The sequence below is a fragment of the Periophthalmus magnuspinnatus genome, chromosome 15 (genome assembly GCF_009829125.3).
Source record: "Periophthalmus magnuspinnatus isolate fPerMag1 chromosome 15, fPerMag1.2.pri, whole genome shotgun sequence".
Lineage (NCBI taxonomy): Eukaryota > Metazoa > Chordata > Actinopteri > Gobiiformes > Gobiidae > Periophthalmus > Periophthalmus magnuspinnatus.
The window spans coordinates 27,133,478-27,153,539 of record NC_047140.1 but is presented as its reverse complement, the minus strand read 5'-3'; the positions used below and the strand labels follow the sequence as shown (position 1 = coordinate 27,153,539).

General features: G+C 41.9%; 1 protein-coding gene across 1 annotated transcript in view; it reads right to left on the bottom strand.

The window, feature by feature from the left end:
• The window catches only part of slit1a (slit homolog 1a (Drosophila)), a 58,487-nt gene extending 38,598 nt beyond the window's left edge, over positions 1-19,889 (bottom strand). Inside the window, exons 1-4 of the mRNA XM_033979668.2 lie at positions 19,457-19,889; positions 12,475-12,546; positions 10,705-10,776; positions 9,313-9,384 (exon numbers count right to left, since the gene is read on the bottom strand). Of these exons, the coding sequence (XP_033835559.1) occupies positions 9,313-9,384; positions 10,705-10,776; positions 12,475-12,546; positions 19,457-19,656 (416 nt within the window). The 5' untranslated portion in view covers positions 19,657-19,889. The remainder of the gene's footprint in view (positions 1-9,312; positions 9,385-10,704; positions 10,777-12,474; positions 12,547-19,456) is intronic.
• Between the last annotated feature and the right edge of the window lie 173 nt (positions 19,890-20,062).

Here is a 20,062-nt window from a genome sequence, read left to right as displayed (position 1 = left end):
GGGACCAGCTACAGCCAAAGCCCCCTCTCATTTTTATCTGGGACCTTGGAATAAAACTCCAAAATGTTCTGCTGGTCGGCTGATCTCTCATTATTCTATTTGTCTCCATCATAAAACTAATTGCACTTAAATTGATGGACATATAACTTTTCTGGTGAGAGGTCTGCTGTGCTTGTCTAAATAGAGATGTTATTGCTTTGCCTAGAATGCTACAGTCAGATCTGTGGAGAGGCGAGCCTGCACATTGTAACAATGGTAACAATACATACAATACATTTTCAAGGCATTTTTAATAATAAACTCACTTGTAAATGAATACGAGCGAGGCAGACGTCTTTTTGTGAAACATTCCAGACAAAGCGATAACATTTCCACAGAGACAAGCAGATTCCCTCACTCGAAAAGTTACATAGTGCACTTATAATTTCAGTTTTGACACGAAGGACATGGTGTGTATGTGGATTCAGTCACTGAGTAGGATGTAGGGAGTTAATTCAGTCAAAATGTATAAATTGCATTAGTCATTAAGTCGTGTTTTGGTTGAACGACAAACTATAATCAGAGTTTAATGGATCCAGTGAAGTGACAAGTCCACTTTAATCTTCATATGCAGAGCTAATAAAGGTGTCAGGGGAGGGTGGAATAACGGCATGTGGCTGGGCATTACGGGATTACACACACGCACAAACGCACACAAAAACACACAGTAAAGCTAATGGAGGTTGTAAAAAAACTTGAAAAGCACACATGAAAAACTAAAGTGCACAAGTTTCTGTCCAAATGACCTCTCTGCTCCCCTCTGCAAATTTACAAAGTGTTGACACAGTGAGGGATTAGGGACAGCGCTGGATGGGAAAACGCGGGATGACTGCTGTTGATTTCTGGCTTCTACCATAGAGCAGCCGAAGCATGTGACCTCCAGGGCCTGTAAACATGGGAAAAGGTCGTAGTGATAATATAATGGCTATAACTTACATAGATTATGCCGATTTGCTTCTTTTCCAGACTGAATTGTGTGTCTGTAGAATCTCAGAGAAGCGTTTAAAAGTATGTACGACTGACGCCATCAATAACACCGGTACCAGCAACACACCCTGGAGCTACGGCCGACGTGCGAGGAACGAGAAGCTCATTACCACACCCCGGGGCACACGAGGAGTCCCGGGTCCCGAAGTCATTTATAGGCCAGCGAGGATGAAAAACCGGAGCAGGGGTGAAGAGGGAGAAGAATTGACTTTCCATATGAGCTTGGCCATCCCAGTGCCAGGTGTTAAGGGCACAGATAAGACCAGGAAGTAATGGAAAACTGAGGGAGAGATAAGGAAGAGTGGAGCGTGGTACAGTGGCTCGAGGGGGGGGGGGGGGATGAGAAGGAGAGCCAGCGCTGTTTCATCTTCCACACTGGGCCCCACTGTCACCGAGGCCTCCCCAGTCAGAGACCAGCTTTGAAGTGGTAATAGAGCTCGAGACTAATGCAGGTGCCTGGCGTTACAGCTCCTGGCATGGACACATAGGAGGAAAGAACGAGAAGGCGTTTAGAAGGTGCACAGATGAGGATAGTTCTACTTTCGCTACTTAAATTATATCCTTAGCTTAGCGTAGTTGTAGGAAGGGAAAACTTTGAGAGAAAAAGTCGAGAAAATATAAAAGATTTCACAGGTGAGAGCAGTTATGAGGGGGAAAAAAACTGAAATAATAGGTGTTGTAGCACCCTCATATTTTGGGCATCTTGGAGCTTTGTTTTAGTCGACCAGGTGCTTTTAAGTGAAAACAGCAGGGAAAGAAAACCAATTCCACCCCCCAGTCACTTCCAAAAAAATATGCACTGACTATAGCAAATGAAGAAAAAAAAAAAAAACTACAAGTATCATGCAGCAATCTCTGGCACATTGTGGCTAATGAGACCGGGGCCTCCTGCCAGGCTCCAGCGGGCGGTCTCTATCACAAATTGTTCAACAAATCACAAATTGTTTTTACTTATGTACAGTACCGGCCAGCAGTGGCTCAGAGAAATGTGGCAGTGTTTTAAAGAATCAAATGGAATGTGCTGGAAGGGAAAACCAGTTCTATGGACTTTTTTTAACTTAAAGGGCCCATATTACTCTGTTTTCTCATCTATGTTATAATGTTTCCTCATCACAAATATACCTGTTGTGTTTTGTTTTGTTTCATTCTCACTGGTTTAACACATACATTCTCCATATTTAGGCTTTATTTAGAGTTCTTCTCTCAAACAGAAAACACTCTGTTCCACCTTGTGATGTCATGTGGTAATACAGGAAGTGCTCCACTGTGGTTTTAAACTCCACACACCTTCATTAGGATCGTCTGGGTGATTTCAGCCCTGAAGTGGCCAATCTCTACTGAACAAAAGGTAAAATGTAGCTGCTAACTTGAAAAATACAACTTCATGACATCACAAGGTGGAACAGAGCATTTTGAGCTGTGGAGATGTGGACAGACTAATAATAAAGGGTTGCTCAAACATCTGTGAATGAAATAAAACACAACTCCAGGTCTGTTTTTGAGGAGGTAACATTCTAACATGACTAAAAGTTCACAGGAGTCAATTTTGTGTAATATAGGACCTTTAAACTCGAGTGTAGTGATGTTAATTACAGACGATAATCACCTGAGTAAAACCACATTATTTTTCTGGTATTTTGTCTGACTTCCAAGTGGGTGACTACTTTAAATAAAGCTGACAAACAGGAGACAGCACATTACTCACAGAAATACAGCCAGAGGGAAGAGAAACAAGTTCATCCAAGACCGCTCCACAGGACAAAGGGATGCACCTCGAGACTGTGTCATTATTTACACACAAGTTCCGATGCAAAGATTTCTCTGGGACCATAACACCGTATTTTTCCAAAGCGCTTGGATCAGATCGAGCTGTGCGCCTTGTCCTTTGAAGAGTAACACCAGCAGGAGGTGGGCTGAAGATGTGTCCGGTGCCATTTGAGTAATTACAGGTGTGCTCGGTGTGTGTGGGGTTTGTTTGCCTTTTTCAAATCTTTAAATCTGAGTTTGAGCCTGAGGCCTCTGCATAAGGCGTTGACTGTCTGTGTGGGTGCTGGTCAACACATGTGTGGGTTGCTTCCTGCTATTTCCTGGATGTCAGGAAAGGGTTTGGATCCCCCTCCCCGCTTTCCCGACGAGGAGAAGTGCTGTGTGCTCCACTCACATCCAACACCATGCTTCAGCGCAGAGGTCCAGGCCCTAACAGGTCATAACTGGAGATTACACAAAGATACTGTACTGGTCCTGATGAGCTTTTCACACAGCGATCCAGAGCAGATAGTGTTGATGGAAAGTCCAGACTCAGCTCACACACATATGGGCCACTGCGCTGCATTAGCCGGGAGACGACATAGCTGGATTTCCCATTCAGATAAATGTGTCCGTACAAGACCAACCATCTCAGGGCCACGGTGTAAAGGGAGGACACCCCGACTCCATGGGTTGTTATTCCTGGCTGGGGCTGCTGCATTCCTCAGACCTTTGCTTAAAGTTTTCAAGGAGACACGGGAGGGCAGCTTTTTGTCGAGCCGTACGTCAGTTTTAATCAAGAGCAGCCGGAGCAGCCATCACGGAGGCAAACTGTCAGATACCAGGCAGCCAGTTTCCGCAAGAGAAGTCCCTGTGTGTGTATACTCATGACGGATCTAGACCACACTTTGATGTCTTATTCATGCCGTATCAATTCATAATGACCAGTCCCCAGTCACATACGTATGAGGGTCATGTAAACGATTGGTCGATCGGCAGCGGTGGATATGTGGAGCATCGGAGCTGGTGTGAATGTAGAGCAGTGTGTACCAGACGCACCACTGATGTCCCTGCGCTTTAGCCTGAATATTTAACAAGCCGCAATCCATGTGTTCCATTATTCATGAGGCGGGACACAAAATCATTAGTAAATATAAACACTGCCGTTTCACCCCCTTCGGCCACATCTTTACCTCGCTCCTTTTGACTCTTTCTATTCACTTTGGCATTTATTTCATCCTCTCATCTTTTTTTTTTCTTCTTTTCTCTGGGTTTGAATATTTCAGATGTTGGAGTGGTTTTTAAATTACCCCCTTTTGGCTTCCGCTCTCCTTACATGGTTTGTCTGCATTTCTCTCTCTCACACACACAGTCCGACTCATAAAGAAAACAGCGACAACCCATAAAAGCCACTTTTACCAGCTGACAAGGACAGGTCCAGAACCAAGGGCAGGGGCACCGAGTTGAAGGCATAGGCTAATGTTCAGTTAGCTGCAAAGACATTTCAGATGTGGCTCCAAATGCAAAGGGGACGTTTACTTGGAGATTTCTTCACAATTGACCGGTTTTCAATTCAGAAGTGGATCAATGTTTTGCCTCTGGGGATCAAACAGTTGCAAGGACATACTATGTAAAATCGTTTAGGAGCTTTTAACCATTTTATAACAGTGTTCCCTCATATTGACATGAGCTTAGTTAAAAAAAAGACTCACTGCTTGTGTCTACTATAGTTATAATCTACGACACTCAAAGATCACCATGTTATAATTTGCACATTTAAATCACAATATTCATCTAAAATGACGTAGTTTTTTTTTTCATTTGTACCAAAATGACTACGCGATGCTGCCAAATCCTACGCATATCACCAATTAAGAAAATAAAACTGAAGAACGCAGTAAGTAGAGAGCTGTGGGCGTATGTCAGTGGTGGTGAAAACAGGGACTGATCGGCAATATGGCGTCTTGAAAATAAGCGATATAATAAAGATGGCTCAAACATGCACAAATCACTCCAAATACAACTTCGAGAGGGTAAATGAGAAGGAGAAACAAGTATAACATGGTGAAAAGCACTGAAAAGTCAATTTTGCATTATACATCTGCTTTAAAGTCGTATTTCGATTAGCTCATGCATGTTTGAATAATCCTATACTGTCCCTCATTTGACACTTAAGTGCAGTTTTCATCTATTCCCACCTTTTTTTCTGTGATTATTCAAAAATTCAGGCTTTCGGTCAAACGTGTAGGGTTCAAAATAGTCACATGTAAATGAAATTCTGATGTTCACACAATGAAGAGGTTGGTCAGTTTTTAACAAGTCAATCCACTCATTTCTACACTTTGCTGTTTTAGATTAATATTTTACAGTTTAATACAGTAAATCCTAGAAAAAAAGGGTCTTCTTTCTTATAACTAAATGCAAAATAAAGTTGAGTTGATAATTTAGCTGCTTTAGCGTCTTATTTTACCTCTTAAAGTGACTGTTTACTCAGTGTCTGACTCGGACGCACCGCGGTGAAATTGTGGCACCGTACCCTCGTGATGGAGATGCGTTGCCATGGGGACCGCTGCCAAAAAAGGGGGCCCAAACCGTCCATTGGAGAGAGAGAAGCGGAGAGACCTAGCACGTCCAAGCAGGTCATTCATCAGGACAGACAAAGAAAGGGAAATGACAAGACCAGCTTGGGCTATTAGAAAGCTGCCAGGCACACATGCATTCAGAGCATAGTATTAGCCAAACATTTAAAACAGTTACCCGGAGAAAAAAAACACTGGCGTTTATAAAGAATAAGTCAAAAGTTACAGAGTTCATTTACTGCAACACAAAGAAGCCATAGAATGCAAAAAAAAGCGACTTTATAAGGAGATTGACAGCGATCTACCATAAATCAAAATGAAAATAACTAGATACAGAAGGAACAAAGTTAAAAACAAGCATGAACGCAGAGGGAGCATAATGATTTATTCGTATAATAAATCTTTTGATAAAACTTTTTTCTTCTTGCACGATGCTCCTGTTCCCTGAGCGTCGAGCCATCAACAAACACAAAACACGGATTTTTTCCAACACAAACAGAACAAAGTCACAGTAAAAGCTATTTGAAGTATGCAGGTCTGCAGTCAGAACCCATGCCATCCCCGCATTAGGATCACAAAGATGGTAATTACACAGCTGTTTGTATCTAATTAGACTTATTTACATTTTGTCTTTGCAGGTTTGCTTCAGCACGTATGTTTTTGGTTTGTGTACATCCACGTACCCGTTGTCAAGCATTTACGGTGAAATGACAGATGAGAAGAGAGCCGTAAGAACAGACGCGGCACGCCTTCTTTCCGATTCAGTGCCAGCGTTTCCTAAATTCTTGTTCAAGTATAAATCCCCCACATTCCCCGCTTCATACCTCCTGTGAGCGCACTGCCAGGGGAGTCCGGAGCACACGACGCCTACCTACAACACAACACCAAGCTCCATGCACGACCATTCAAACAAGCTCTTTTATCACAACGAGAGTTCAAAGGTGGCCATTCAAAAATATTAACGAGCTGATCAATGTTATAATGTTGTTTCCTCATCACAAACAAACCCAGAGTTGTGTTTGGTTTCATTCACACATGTTTAACACACAAACTTGCAGATTTACGAGTTCTTCTCTCAAGAAACTGAAAACTCTCTGTTCCACCTTGTGATGTCATGTGGTAGTACAGGAAGTGTTCTACTGTGTTGTTAAAATCCACACACCTTCACTAGAATCATTTGCATAATTTCACCCCTGGAATTGCCAATTTCTGTTGAACTAAAGGTAAATGGTAGCTGTTAACTTGAAAATTACAGCTTCACGACATCACAAGGTGGAACAGAGCATTTTGAGCTTTGGAGATGTAGACAGACGAATAATAAATGGTTACTCAGATGTGCAAACAAAACAAAACAAAACACGACTCCAGGTATATTTTTGATGAGGTGACAACATTATAACATGCCTTAAAACTCACAAGAGTCAATTTTGTGTGATAAAGGATCTTCTGGTGGGGGGTCCACAACCTGCTTGTCTCCATTTTGATGTTACTGACTGATCTGAAATGTTAAAATGTTCCACAGTATAGCATTTTAACACGCCTATCTTACATTTATTCAAATATTATAGCTTTTTTATTGCAAAAAACACGTATATTCTTCTGTACTTTGAGTGGGATCGGCTCTCCATGGAGTTGACCAGTAACTTGGCAGCTGGTCTCCAAAGAGATTGATAGGTTTAATGCCATACTGCGGAACGTTCCAGGCATCTCCAGCTGGCTTACCCTCTACCAGCGAACAAGATAAATGAACTTCAAATATGGACCAGTATGCATGAGGAGTTTGCGCACATACACTTAACCTTCGATGTGTTTTTTTTTTTTTTTTTAATAAATCCAAACCCCGACCCCATGGCCCTGAAGCCCCTGATGGCTCTGTATCCCGAGGTGCTTCCTCACTTAAGAGCTCTCCCACTGCGCTCAGACACTAATTACAGACAGGGACGAGCAGATTACAGATCAGAGGTGCACTGGAAGTGGGATGAGGACAGTGAGGGAGGGAACAGTGACAAATGCAATCCAGGCTTTCACTGTTATTGTTCAGTTAGGCTGCCACCACCTCACGCCTCCTCGGTGCAGTTCCCATGGCTTCTTGTCAGTGCCATCCATCACAGGCAGCTTTAACTAATTCTAACTATCTCTAATAATCTCTAATCAATTCCAATTATCTCTGCTCTGGCCCCCATGCATCAGTGTCTCCACGCGCTGCACCGAGGAAGACAAAGAAATAGGACTGAGATAAAGAGGTGAGATGTTGAAAGAGGAAAGAAAGTTTTTAATGATTCGGTGCTGCACAAAGATCCATTCCCAAACAGAGGCAAACTGCACAATCAAATGACCATGAATATCAAGTACAGTAAATCTGTATGCAGAGGAAGCATATAGTTTAGCTTCACATCTCCAAGCCACACTAATTACACCATTAGTTTAATGACTATGGGGAAGAAAAAGCCCAAAGTCTTGCACTTATTTACCAGATGCCTTTTACTAACAAAGCGAGCGCTTTTCCTCAAACTTTTAATGAGAGCATGGATCTCACTTGCTCTCCCCCATCTCTATCCCTCGTGCCCTTTCTGTTTGTCCTCTCAGCAGGAGATCTAAACAGCCACTTTGTTATACAGGCTTTACCACAAATGAGGAGAGCAAAGCCAGCCACGAGAAGAAGAGAAAAGAGAGAAAATTATTTTCATTATTTATTATATTATTAAAATAATATTATTGTATCATATTTTAGGGACATAAACAAAAGAGAGCAATTAAACTAGACAGAAAGAAAGGATCTGGCATAGCATTTCACCTGAGCAGCAGGCTTTCACATTAACTCTCCTGATTTGGATCATAAACATGGGGCTGACCAAGACCCAACGAGGAGGACGAGCAAGTGCAACAACATCCTCCAGCACAGACTTCTGTCTATCCCTCAGCCTGGCTTTGTTCCCGTCTTTCTTAACACACGTGAACTAGCAGTGAAAGTCTTCCTTTGGGAGCTAAGAACCTTTTAAGTCCATTAAAAGCTGCTGGCAGGAGCGAGACAGGGCTGTAACCCAACCGCATCAGTCTGCAACCAGAACCCACCATGTGGCCAAGACATGCCGCTCAGGAATTAAGAAACACATTAGGAAAAGCCTTTGTCTCCTCGCGCTGCTCTTGATCTTATGCTACTAGTAAATTTTAACAAGAACTTGAAGCCTTTCATAAAACTCTATCTACCAGTCAACCATGAACTCCACCAGTAATTGCATTATTTTCTTTAGTCCAGGGTTTAGTGCAGTTTTGTATATTAGTTTTACCACTAAAGAATGTGCAGCACTTCTACACCTGAAATGCTTCAAGGTCTATTACAACTCTTTCATCCACACAAGGATCAAGAACATGTAAGAGTATATGCAGACACACAGAGAATCGATTAATGTTACTCCTAGTCTCATTCTCCAGAACAAAAGGACGGCTTTAGGCAGAGAATAATGAGCATGAAGTTAGATTGGATGAAATAGAGAGCTGTGTTAGCAAAATCCTTTGGCTGCTGGCAGAGGCTGCTGCTCCAGATGAACTAATCATGCCTGTTCAAGGCTGTTCACTGTCTGCACGGCCTCTGCTCTGTGTCTGAGAGACCGACACCTCAGCACTGCTCACTGTTACAACGAGGCTCAGCCCCGCACCATACACATACAATCAGCTTCAGCCTGATCAACACAGGGAGCTAGTGTGAGAAGTGACAAATAGATTCAAGATGGAGCTAAAGGCTAAGCTCAGACTAACAGGAGGGCAGGATAAGGTTAGCAGTGCTGCTTCAAAAACACTAAACAAAAAACACCCTGTCGCAGTTTCCATTATTTCCAGATGCTGCAGGTAATCTGAACTCACATGAAGAACATATAGGTATCAAATTGACCAGAGACCAGAGTCTTTATCAAACAATATGAAGAAACATGTGTTCATTTATAATAAAAGTGATTGTACTTACAGGCGAGACAGGGCTGGGTTCTTCTGAAACAGTAACTCAGGGAGCTGCTGTAGTTGATTACGGTTCAGCCGCCTGCAGCAGGGAAAACATACGATCAACCAGAGTCAGAGTGTGCCCTTGAGTGAGTAGCCTGTGAATCATTTCTGCTGTAGAATAGGTTTAGCCACTGGCTATTGTGTTTCAGAGCAGCTTTCTATGTCACATAAATATCCAAAAGAAAGTCTGAGGGAATAAAAGTGCAAAATAGAGACAGCACCATAAATTACCTCTAACAGTTAAATTACAACTGCATTAAGTTTAAATCATTGCTTCACTTTCCGAACACTAAAAATGTAATAATTCCCATTGAAATATGTGAATTACATCAATGCTAGTCTGAATAAACCCAGATTTATTGTTAGTAAACTCCTAAGGGATATTTTTGAAAACACAGAACAAATTGATGAGCTTGTCGAACGCCAAGGAAGACAGGTTGGCAACACATTCCCTGTCAAACAAGTAGTGTCCAAGACTGGCAGGCTTTATGCAAATACAACAGTTAAGTCAATGAGGAACAGACTGTTGCTAATCTGCTGGAAACCACAACTCTCTTCACTATGAATGGGCTGTTAGAGGCACTGGGAGCGAGCTGTGGTGAGAGGAGGTCTGCAGCTCTGCCTTCAGACACACTCAGACAGATGTTGGGACCAGTGCCACCCACTGTATGCTCTGCTTAGGCCTGAGGGCCAGCAGAGGTGGAGCTTTAGCATAATGAGCTCTAATGGGGCTCCGCTGCACTGCTCACACTCTGCTCTACCTGCTGCGGCTTAGTGGCTTTTAACTTTAGTCAACCAAGCTTCTTAATTTCCACTCTGGTCTGGCACGGATCTGTTTCTGCCCAGTGTCTGGGATCAGTTGTAGGAGGGAAGGTGAAAAGTATGTAGTATATAGTTTAGTGAAGTCAATTGTTAATGTGGGTTTCAGATGAAGGAAACTCTTTGACACGTTAACCACTATGATGAGTATGCACGATGACGCCATGTGTTCATATGGTCATGTGCAATGCAGGTTTCCATGTGGCTTGAGCTATTGATTTGCTAATGAGGTGCGGTTGACTATGTTTGTCTGTGCTTTCCCAGTGGCTTTAGAAGCCACATGGAGACCTGGTGCTGTCCAGATGAGCTGGGGTCTGTGGTAAGGGCAGATCTAAGCCCACATAACCCACATACTGCAGGCAGAGTTAATAAAAAATACTTCAGTCCAAGCTGTGCCCTCTCAGCTCTGCAACCACAATGGAATGACAAAAAAGTGCGCCGTAATAATGTCCTCCGGTACACTTAGTTAAATAAATAATGAAGGAAATGTTGTTTCAGTGAAGGTCAGAAAAGGTTAGTGACTCTGGGTGGTACTTACAGTCTTTCCAGTTCTTTCATATCATCAAAAGCCCCTCGTTCAACCACAGTAATCTGATTCTCCATCAGCTGCCTGCAGAAAAATAGACAACCTTAATACCAATACGAGACACACTTTTAACAAGTCAGCAGTTTGAGTTTTTGGGGCTCAAACAAAGTGAAGGTGAGCAGCTGTAAGTCTTTGAAAAAGTTCAGACAGCAGCACCTCACTCAGACACAGTTACATTGAGAGGGCAGAGCGGAGGACCGGGGCATACTGTGGAATCTTGGCCTAAGGACGCAGAGTAACAGCCAGGAAAGTTTTCCAAAGGAACCAGACAGAGTAGTCCAGTGCTCTGGTGTGGTCCAGTGCAGCGACAGGGTGAGGCATAAGAGATCAGAGAGAGAGGAATGAGAGGTGGTCTTTTCCTTAGGCATTTCAGGTAAAGTAGTCTGCATCTGTAAAATCGCTGAGTTGGATATTACTAACAGGCAGTGCATCAAAGCTATTATTTAAATAAATAAACAGAATTTTCCTTCCTTATATTGCCAAAGCTAAGAAAAAGTAAAAAGTTTGGACATTTTTGGAAGTGTTACAATTATACAAGGTAAGGAAGGAGAAGGAAAAAGTCCACAAGATTTTGAAGCAACAAAAGCGTTCTTCAGCCCATACACAACTGTTCTGTGTTTGAAGGCGGGCTCCATGTCTCCTGTGAGGCAAGGCAATGAAAGTCAGTCGGCTGGGATTGTGCTCCATCAAATATAAATGCTAATCACTGTTCACACTCGATAAACAAAAAGCGAACGCAATTCACTACTAACCCTGGGCTCATGAATTTATATAGAAATAAAACAGACCAGAGGAAACATTTTGTTTTATTACAGATTAAGGGCATATTTTGTCCTGTATCTTATTTTTTAAGCTCCACTTTTCATCTCTCCATTACACTGACAATCAGCGGTGTTTGTTTTAAAGAGGTGTATGACAGCTGACTGTAAAGATAAACTTGGGTCCTATAGTCCTTTGAGTGCAGCCCAGAGGTCAGCAGGATCAAAGGTTATGTAGCTATGTTTTGGTCCAGTTGACAGATTTATAAACCCAAACATTTTTGTAACATTGCATAAATGAATCTTTATGTAATATTTACTATATATTCATCTTGATTTTTGTCTCAGAGTTAATGACAACCTGGTGAAATGAGGGAATTTAAAACCTCTCTATGTCTGAACAAAGATGTAGAGGAGAGTTTACACTGGGAGCACAGGGGGTTGGTAAATAGCAAGAAGACTTGAAAATAGGCTTTGCAAGGCAGTAGGAATTATGTGCAGCTCAGGTTACTTTTAAAACATGTTCAGGTCTACATAGCTTCCCCTTCGGCAGTGTTTTTAACACCTATGGCACTACTTGTAAGTGCGCGCACAACATAAATAGACACTTTTACAACTACTTTACAACCCAGAGTCATAAGTGTGGTTTAATTTCAGCGCAGAGGGAGTCAATGACTTCACCTGAATGTGTTAACTGTGCAGAGGGCTTATTAAGAGCGCTGCTTCTGAACAGAGAGTGGGAGTGAGCCAGAGTCTAGCAGACAATAAGCCCTACTCTAACAATCCCGAGCTAAAAGATGCGTGCATTATATTACACGGACATGCACTCGTGGCTTAATGTACTTTTGAGTAGCACTCCAGACTAAAGCACCCCTGTTTAGCAAAGCAAATATTAGTAAAAGTCTGATAATGTTCCCACTATTATGCATGAATGAGCAGATAATGGCAGAACAAAAGTACTTACAGAACTCTGAGGTACTTCAGCCCGGCAAAGTCAGTCTTGGTGATGCGAGTGAGATTATTCCCATTCAGCTCCCTGTAAAAAAATACATGACATGGGAATTAATATTTGATTAGTGTTCTCCCTGTGGAGCTATTTAGCTTCATGACTTAGAGAGCAGAGAGAAACAAGATCATCCATCGATACCTGGGAAAATCTGGAGTGAAAATGGTCTAACATGAAACCTGAACAGGGCTGTGACTAGCATAAAAAAATAACATTAAACTATAGAATACACTAGACCTGGAAGCTGGAACAATATATTTTGGGCTCAATATTTATCATGTGTCCAATTTCTTTGCAAAAATGTGGAGATTATTGCCATTTTTATGTAAGAAGGTCAGATTTGAGATGTAGAAAGATGAATAAATAACTTCTATGGCTGATTATTAGTTCATTTGTGGCATAAAGTAGTTTCAATATGATAGTTTATTGCAATATTTCTCTGTAACGCTATATCGAAATGTGTTCTCAGGACAGGCCTAGACTACACTCGTAGGGCGTAGTCTTTAAAGTCGTTTAAACAGTCGATGGTATTTTGTTTTCAACCATTTAGCACTACTTTTCTGCATCTGTAGTCTTCACCCTATGCCTCTTTTAGGTGATGAATCGATGGTTTTCAGTCCAGCGATCATTTCTTCAGTCGATTGCTACTATGGTAACTCAGATGGGAGCAGTAAAAAGCCCCATCTGAACAAAACACACACAAACTTAATCTAGGACAATCTGAAAGAGCAGGAGCAAAAGGAGGGATTTAAGTAGATCCACAAGGCCATGAAGCTAAGTGCGGAGGATAACAGAAGCTGGCTCCTTGGTGGGCTCACGACATTGTCAAAAGAGGCCATTTAGAAACGACTTAAGCCGCAGAAGACCCCCTAAATGTCAGCCAAAGCCAAAGAGGTATACTTCAGTTATTGCTTCACTATTTGAAAGCTGAGGGAGCACCCTACCCTGACCCCCACCCCGCTCCACAGCTCAGCAAAGTCACTCTCTTCCATACTCGCCTAATAACTGCTCTAGGGACTGTAGCGCTATGCAATGCGAAGGAGAGCGGCCATTAAAGGCAGCTGGCGTGAGTGTGTACACAGGTGCATGGACAGGCCAAACCAAAATATAAAAAAAATGCACTGGGCTTCGTTAGCTCTGATACACGCACATGTGGCGCTCATTAAAAGTGCTTGCAAAAGATTTAACCTCCAACAAGTACTGTGTGTTCTTATCTTTAGGAGGGTCGTTGTGACACCCGTGATGTTCAAATGAGGAGGGAAATAAGGGAATGAGTCAGACGGAAAACAAGAAAACCCCACATTTCTCCAGGAAAGATGAGCACTTGCTTTAACATGTCGTGGGAAGGATGCCACAGAGATGACTAATGTCTAGTAGGTTTATATCAATATAAACTGTTAATATGACACATTTAAAGGGCTTTGTCTGTGTTATAATGTTGTTTCCTCATCACAGACATACCTGGAGTTGTGTTTTGTTTCATTCACACATGTTTAACGCACAAACTTCTTCTTCTTTCAAACTGAAAAAAAACAACTTCACAAGAATCCAAGAAAAAACCTACACAGGAATCCATTTTGCAGAATATAGGACCTTTAAATTGTATTATATATTTCTCTGCAATGTCAAATTTGCTCATTGAAATATGTGGAAAGATTTAAATGTAAATTAAACTTTCATTATGGCTTTTGAAATTGTTTGGGTTCTGATCATAACTGTGTAATGATGATGCACAATTGCCAAAATAGACTAAACAAAACAGTTATTTGAGAAAGCTGAGATGTAAACAGTCCTGGTAAACACATTTATACTGTAAATTTGAGGGTTCCTGTGTTTAAATTATGCTGTAAAATCTGTTATTTATTACACTAAATATCACTGGCATTTCGTTGTTTTACAATCAAAGCGTGCTATGCTAAATCTTGGCACGACAGCAAAGGCCAGGTCATTTTTTCCATACTCGTTTTCATACAGATGTTTTGTGAAACTCAATTTTCTTTACCTTTTTCAACATCGCAGAGCAGCAGAGCAGATTGAAAATTATTAGGTACTGCTCCCATTTGTTTCTGAGGAGGATTTTCACCTCCAACTGTTCTAGTCCAATGCGTTCAGTCCTGTGGAAACTCTGCAAGGGTTCCCAGCACTGACATACTTCCTGCAGGGCGAGTGGATTTATCACATCACTATCTAATCCTGCGCCATCCTTTTTGCTCCCTCCAATCATGCCTAAAGTATACTTCCTAGTGCACCAACCTGCCTCAATCTCTCTATAATTCACATATTCAAAGCAGAGTTACAATGCTGAAAAAGCCATTATGTTAAAGTCTGCCAGCTGCGGGGACCCTGTGTAAGAAAGGACCTGGTTTGAATTTTCTAACAGGGGATAGGCCTTCCAGGGGTCAAGGATATTAACTATACTAAGGCACCAGCATTTCTAAATTATTTCGAACAAACTGGATGCAGACTTAATGAATAATGTTTAAATGCATGTCTTTTGGAATTCAGATGGATCAAGACAGTTTTATTGAGGTTAAGGTTAATATTTTGTATTTATCCACATATTAAATGCTGTGGATTGATATATAACTGTGAGTAATGAACCTTGCCATAAGCTAAATGACATGGTTGGTGGGTTTTCCTTTTAAAAAATCTTATCTGAGAATATGTCACTTTAGATTTTGAACACAATCCAAATATTATTCCATAAACAACAATAATCCTCCTTTTACTTTTCCACTTAATATTTCATGTGCTGCTCCTGAAAAACAAGATGAAACCCAGTCTAGGTAACATTACATAACAGTTAACAGGGATTTCAGGATTTCTGTAACGTCTGAGTCAAAGAGGCTATAGCAGAAAATGATGAAAAAATATTACCTTTTCTCAGTTAACCCGGTTATCTCTTTTTACGCGCCAATTACGCGTCAGTGTGCCAAGGTTTATACGCTCTCCCCAGTCATCCTGTGATCACCAGAATGACTTCAACTTGCTCTAACAATCTGTCTGAGGTCCTTCGCATCATTTGATATGTTATTAGAGCTTTTAATGTGGAGAAAACCCCATGTGCGCCTCAGCGGAGTGATACGCAGCGTCACCACAATTAGCGCAACAGGAACTAACTCTTTTTTTTTTTTACTGGTTTATAGTTTACTGCTCAACGAGGGAATAAGCCAGATACATTGCAGAATTATTAACTGTGAGCTAACTAGATGTATCCACACTGCAGCTATGTGCCCTGCAGGACCATTTGTCCAGAACAGCTTTGGCACGACAGGGAAGGTAGAGGCCAGCTGATACTAGATAAGAGCGCTGTGCTCACCACACTTCACAGTGTGCAATCAAGCTGGCCATCAGAGCCTGATTAATCACAGAAGTGTCAGGAAATGTTATGGCCAAACCAGCAACCAGTATGCGGCAGGAGATGTGATAGAGAAGGTCAGGGGACGTAGATAAGAAAAAGGCTTTGTGGTGTTTCTGTAGAGGCTTTTCTTTGGTGTTTCTGTGTTTTGAACTGCGCAGCAAAAAGTGAAAACGTGTTCAGATATCACTATGCAGATGATGATGGGGCATGAAGCCTACAGAGCCTTCACTGGAAATGGCGGTGCTTCACTAAATTCAAGAGACAAGAGTTTAAAAACAGACCAGGAGACAGACCAACACCACCAAAAGACTTTCTGTTAAAGCAGGTAAGGCCCTAAACTGCTGGTGTTTGTGATTCTGGGGTCTATAAAGTCCTTCATGCTTTCTGCTTTCTGCTTAGTCAACCCTCAAGGGCAAGATTATTAATAGAAAGGTCAATTTTATGGAAAACAGAATGCAGCTCAAATTTCAAATAGTTTTTTCTCATTTAAACTGTATGTATGTGTCAAATATCTATAAATCAGTGAAACTTGCCTGTAGTATGACTTGTCAAATGAGCATAAAAGAACAGACTGAGGCAGAAGGCACTTTCAGGCTCTGCTGTATCTGGAGTTCATTCACTGACACACGCTCACAATCTGTGGAGCATGAAGGCATTTAGAGAGTCTATATGAATGTGTGCTTTGTGAACTGACTGTATGCTCTGCCATGTCTTCTCTGTTCTACTTTTGTCGAACACATGAGCACTGACAAATCACTGGAATTTACCGTGTTTGCATCCAGATCTGTCTAGTTAAATAATATTGTAGTCTGTAAAACATGATACTAAGGTTAAACACATTTTGGCTCTATAACCCCCACAGAATTAAAACAAGCTTTGCATCTGAAAAAGAAAGCATTTGTACTATGATTTTGACAAGCATGAAATGTAGATAATTAAGCCAGACAGTGTTCAGCATGCTATGGTACATCACCCCTCCCCTCTTTTTAGTTTGAGGTTTTCTCTTGGTTTCTCAGAAAAATGAGAGGTGAGGTGGATTCTTCAAATTTGATTTTCATGGTCCACTGACATACAGCCATGTAAAGCAATCATGCATGCACCCTCACACGCACCACTTCATTCAGATTAGCATATTACCAGCAGGGAAACGACAGGACTGGGAGTCAGTGCTGGTGTCTTTCTTTGCTTTTGATTGGTTGATATCTGGATTCCCTAAAGGCAAGAGGAGTAGTTGGAGCTGGGTTTACACTCAGAAAGTGTCTTTGATGCTCAGCAGCGTATCATCACTCTTTTCTTTGACAAGCAGTGTGTTCATGAAACATGTATGCTAAATATAAAGATGATTTAAATAATAATAACAATGTACAGCCTTGCTATAAAAGCTTTTTTTTCTGCTGAAGATTCAAAAATAACAAAAAAGAGATGGAGAAAATGTAAAAGGCCAAAACAGAACCTGTGCTGATGTAACATAAGTCAGAACTGGGCCTCGTGCCTATGGTTTTGCAATCCTTCAACATAAACATTCCCAGGATAATCTTCATCCAAGAAATATAGCTCCACAGGATTTCAACAGATAATGAATATCTCAGTGTGATACAAACATATCTATAATAAATAACATATAGTGAACACCCTATTAGAGGTTATGGGACCAGCATCAGAAATTCACAATATTACTTCACATCAAAATACAAATGAAATATTTGTAGTAAACACCTCAGGCATTCTCTTATTATGCACAACATCTACTACTTGTTATTATTAAAAGAACTTATTATAATAACCACAGTACACAATCATAGCAGGCTGCATAATGATCAAAGTATTCATTGACACATATACCTGCAGACGCTTCTTCTCACATATTTACAGAGACTTATAGACACAGTGATGTCTGTCGCACAACCCTCAGACAAAGGCAGCAGAGAGGATGGAGTGGTCAGTGGTCCGTACAGCGGGGTGTGATTTAACATGTGGAGAACAGTCTCATTACAGGCTGCGTCTCAGGAGCAGAGGGTCAGATCTGATCCAAAGCCACTCTGACAAGTGCAAATGGGATTGTGCTGTCTCCCTCAACACCCTCCACACGCCCAACCCCAAAACACACACGGACCCACGCAGCCCTCCTCCTCCTCCTCCTCCTCCTCCTCCTCCTCCTCCGCTCTCCCACAGCCTTCACTTTGTATATGCATTAATGCAAACAAACACTCTGACACTTCAGCATGACTGCAAACCCAGGAGCTCCAGTGCGTCAATACACATCTTTTACCTTTACTAAATATCTTACCCCAGCCCGAAATGCCATACGTAAAGGTCATCAACCCCTGGAACCAATTTTAAAATCTTGACCAGACCTAGTACTCATCATTCACCCCAGAAGGTTACACCATTCGCTCACATAAATATGCAATTTTCTGAAATGATACGCATAAATCTAGCTATGCTCATGGGAGACGTGTGTGGGGCAAGGTGAGCCGTGCTGTCGAGTCCAGGCATCTTGATAAATCACTATAGACTACAGTTTCCAGAAGGGTTATTGTTATTGTTCACTAGATGTTCTGAGTGACCTACACACACAGCATCATAATGAGCACACTTCACACACGCGTTTGTACTATGTCTTAAAGATATAGAGTCCTACGAGCCCAGCCTGGAAACTTGGGAGATACTGATTTCTGTAGTGGAACCGTGAATGCACAAACTTCTTTAAAAAACGTAAACTACATTTGACTAGAGGCTTTCAGTGTTTCAAGTATAAACAGCCATTCATGTAAAAAGGTAGACCTCAAAATGACCATGTTTCCTCCCAACTAAAATATGTGAGAAGCAAATACGAGCATGACAAAAATGTGTTCTTAGAAATGAAAATAAAAATCATCAAATATGCAGCTCCACAATGCCACTGCTGCCGTTGATACAGGCGTTCTCTGCTCCGTTCCCACTGCATGTTTTATTCAAGACTGATTCTAAAAGCTGAAACAGAGCAATTTCCCCCTCGCACTCATCCTCACATTTCTGATTTTCTGGTGAATAATTAACAAATAAAAATGAAACTTTAGTCTGAAAACGGGCAGAAAACGACAGATTACTCATTTCAAACTTAAAATTCTAGCTTTCAGGCAGCAAACCTGTCTAATTTTCTACATGATTAAACAATTTGTGGAGTGAGGGTTGAGGATCTGAAGTAAGTACAGGCTGGCACAGTTATCATGAGTGTGGTAATGCCTCTACAAACATAGTAAATCCATGCGGCCCACTGTCCAGGCAGAAAATCTGGTTCCGTTTTACAATGAATTGCAATGTAAACTTCAACTCAAACTTTGCAATCTTTTTAATGACAGAGTTCTGAATTCTTGGGGGGGGGGAAATGCAGGTAAGTAGATTAAGGACATGTGCTAGTGCCACATCTGCTCCTGTTTTACTTTTCTGCACAGAGGAATGCTTTTGGTTTATCCCTGACTGACACTTGTACTATTGCTTTTACAGGAGGCTATTGTTCTTCCAAAGTCATGTGCGGCCGGCGCTCCGAGCTCAACCTGCGGAGAGTTACGGCACACGTGTGGGAGGAGTGGTACTTACAGGCGTTCAGTGTTGCGAGGGATATTCCGCGGCATGGTTTTCAGTCCGAGCCCGTGACAGTCCACCGTGGTCCCGCTGCAGGTACAGAGGGCTGGACAGGCACCGGCTTTGTCCAGGAGAAGCACGGGGAGAAGCAGAAACCAGAGGCACTTCCAGAGGGGAGCGCTTAGTACCCCTGTCCCATAACCTTTCACCAGCATGATCACCTCTACCACTTCTTCTTCTTTTTCTTCCTGGGTAAATCCTCTTTATTCTGTGTCCAAATTGACTCAAAGCTCTCAGGACAAATCCGTTCTCTTCTCCCAGTTTTGGCGATATCCACTACTGTTGACCAACCTGCTTTTCTTTGTCTTTTGCGCTCAAACTCCTCTCCTGTCTCTTGTCTTGGCAGAGTTGCAGTGCTGTGGCGTGTGCACCTCCCTACCCCGGCGCTCGGCTCTGTGCGTATGAGGAGAGAGGGAATAGGGCAGGAGAAGCAAGAAGGAGGAAGAAAAAAGCTCTTTCTCCCTCTCTCCCTCTCTCTCTCTCTCAAACACACACACACACACACACATACACCAGTCATCCATCACAAGGATCTACAAATAGCAAGGCCCCCCCACTGGC